The 2,500-nt window shown below is 39.6% G+C and overlaps 1 protein-coding gene across 3 annotated transcripts in view; it reads left to right on the top strand.

Moving 5' to 3' along the window:
- Positions 1-2,500, top strand: part of LOC113803457 (uncharacterized) — a 5,590-nt gene that overhangs the window by 1,645 nt on the left and 1,445 nt on the right. For all 3 annotated transcript variants that reach the window (XM_070144379.1, XM_070144378.1, XM_070144377.1), the window contains exons 2-4: positions 640-819; positions 1,252-1,335; positions 1,613-1,739. In XM_070144379.1, the coding sequence (XP_070000480.1) occupies positions 679-819; positions 1,252-1,335; positions 1,613-1,739 (352 nt within the window). In that variant the 5' untranslated portion in view covers positions 640-678. The remainder of the gene's footprint in view (positions 1-639; positions 820-1,251; positions 1,336-1,612; positions 1,740-2,500) is intronic.

Below are 2,500 nucleotides of genomic sequence, written 5' to 3'. Positions count from 1 at the left end.
TGTGAAGTGTATACTTTGATTCCAACAATATGTAACCCTTTTATCAAGAGTGAGATACTATAAAGTTATGTAATTGAAAGAAATGAAAGTCCAGAATGAAACAATTAATGAGGACCATATTCTCGTGGCCAGGCTATTATAGACCAGTTGGTGTTGGCAATTGCTTGCTTGCGCTAGTCTTAAAGAGTGTTTTCTTGGAAATTGTATTGTTTTGTAATATTTTTAGTGCAATAATAGGTTATATATATATATATATATATATATATATATATATATATATATATATATATATATATATATATATATATATATAAAACAGCAACAGCATAATTTTAATCTGTTCTAGGCAACATTGTAACTGGTTTTTATATTGTGCGCCAATTTATGGATGCCCATCAGCTTATCTGCTCCTATATCTGATATATACCTACATTTATATCTCTTTTTTCTTGGGAACGCTAATAGGGCAGCACCTCTCCTTTATATATTATCCTATGTACACTTTTAATGTTTCCATATATATTCAGTAAGACTCTGTCTCTCCCTCCCTTTCTTTTATTCGCTCTGTTTACTAACACTGTTAATACTGTTAGAGGCAATTCATACCCACGTTACACATACTACATTATACCCACACAGTTTGAGGAGTACCTTCGTAGAGGTCAATCTGACTTGACGATGTATTCGACGCCGTGGCTGCTGTTCCTCGTGCTGGCCGTCTGGGACCCGAGGCCAAGTCGAGCTTTCATCTTCCCAAGCTTGCCCCAGGACGTCTGTAACAGGCACTTCTCAATCAGTAACGATACAGACTTAAACAAGGTGAGAACTCGTCTTCTGTCACATTGATTCATTTCTTATTGCATTGGTTATATTATTATCTTGGGGACTCCTATTGCATTGTTGTTATTTTTTTTTTATATCTTGGCGAGAATTCTTCTTGTCATTTATCTTATTCTCTAGTTTAGATAATGATAGACAGGGGTCACAGAGGGAGATGTGGAGAAGCTCCGTATGGGTAAGAATACTCCCACAATGCAATTTGAGATCTCATTATACGTCATTTTATTCAAGACTTCCTAAGAAAACATCAATTGCATATCTTTCATCATTGGTTTATTCATTATCACTACTACCTTTCTATATACTAGTACAACATAGAATACATTATCACTACTACCTTTCTATATACAATATTAGTACAACATACATAGAATAAAGATGACTTAGACTAAGGCGAGTGTTCTTTGGCAGCTGACGGGCGAGTGGGTGACGGTGGCCAGCACGAGGAAGGTCTTCCCTTGTCACCGATTCTCCGGGAAGGTTGAGGGAGCGAATGTAAGTCGGAAGTCGGTTCCTCTCTGATTTTCCTGTCAGGAGCTGTCTGATTCAGGAAGGCTTCGTTGTTGCTTTTGTTGTTTTGAAAGATGCCTAGAACCAATTTATGTATTTACACACACATACACACACACGCGCACATACACATACGTATGTATATGTACAATATGTAACATATCCACAATGATAATAATTTATTTTTCCAATAACACTGCGACTGCTGCATTTTACCTTTATGTTTTTTTTGTTTAATTCACATCTATTTTGTGGCCAACAGGAGGCGGTCCTGAGGGAGTCCTGGCGTCGGACCGGCTGGTTCGGAACGGTTCTCGACTACGATACCGAGGACGAGGTCGCGGCCAGAAGCGACGGCACCTTGGAAGTCACGCGAACCAGATTAGCGGGTGAGACGATTTTTATATGTATATCTATGTGTCTGTTCCTGTTTCACTCGCTCTTCTCTCCTTCTCTCTCTTTCTCTTTTTCTCTCCTCTCTCTGTCGTCTCTTTCTCTCCTCTCTGTCTTCTCTCTTTTCTCTTCCCCCCCTCTCTCTGTTTTTTTTATTATTATTATTTTTTATACCAGGGAATTCCTGTTCTCTTTGTTTATCAGGTTAAAGAAGTGTCGCTATAACATCTGTTATAAAACCTGTCAGGATTTCCATGTGAACTTTCATGATAGAATTCTATTTTAAAAGCATTTGAAATTCTGAATGATATCTGTGAATGGAATATCATTCTTACTGTTTATATCATTCCACAATCTCACATATATACAAATAAAATGGAAATGAAAATGAGAAGTACTCGCCGTGGGAGAGCTGATGGCAGCTGGGTCCTGCTGTGTTGCCCTTGTCAGACGGGCGCTTCGACGTGGCTGCTGTCTGAGTGGCGCCAGATGTGGGACGTGTAAGTGCTGGTCCTGTGACGTGTAAGTGCTGGGCCTTGTACAGGATAGTAAGTCCTGCTATATCTCCCCGACGCTGAAGATCGTCAACATTTATGTCAGCTTCATTAGAAGTTCTACTGATGAGTGTGACAGCTGTCTTGAATTTTGTCCAGGAGACTGAGATGCGTTTGAGCTGCTGCGTTCCATGCCAGGGAGGAGTATTCCAGTGCTGAACGAACTTGTGACTTGTAGAGCTGTAGAGCACCCTCTGGAGATA

The sequence above is a fragment of the Penaeus vannamei genome, chromosome 32 (assembly GCF_042767895.1).
Source record: "Penaeus vannamei isolate JL-2024 chromosome 32, ASM4276789v1, whole genome shotgun sequence".
NCBI classification, from domain to species: domain Eukaryota; kingdom Metazoa; phylum Arthropoda; class Malacostraca; order Decapoda; family Penaeidae; genus Penaeus; species Penaeus vannamei.
Note: the sequence above shows the minus strand (reverse complement) of the source record. Positions and strands in the feature narration are given on the sequence as shown.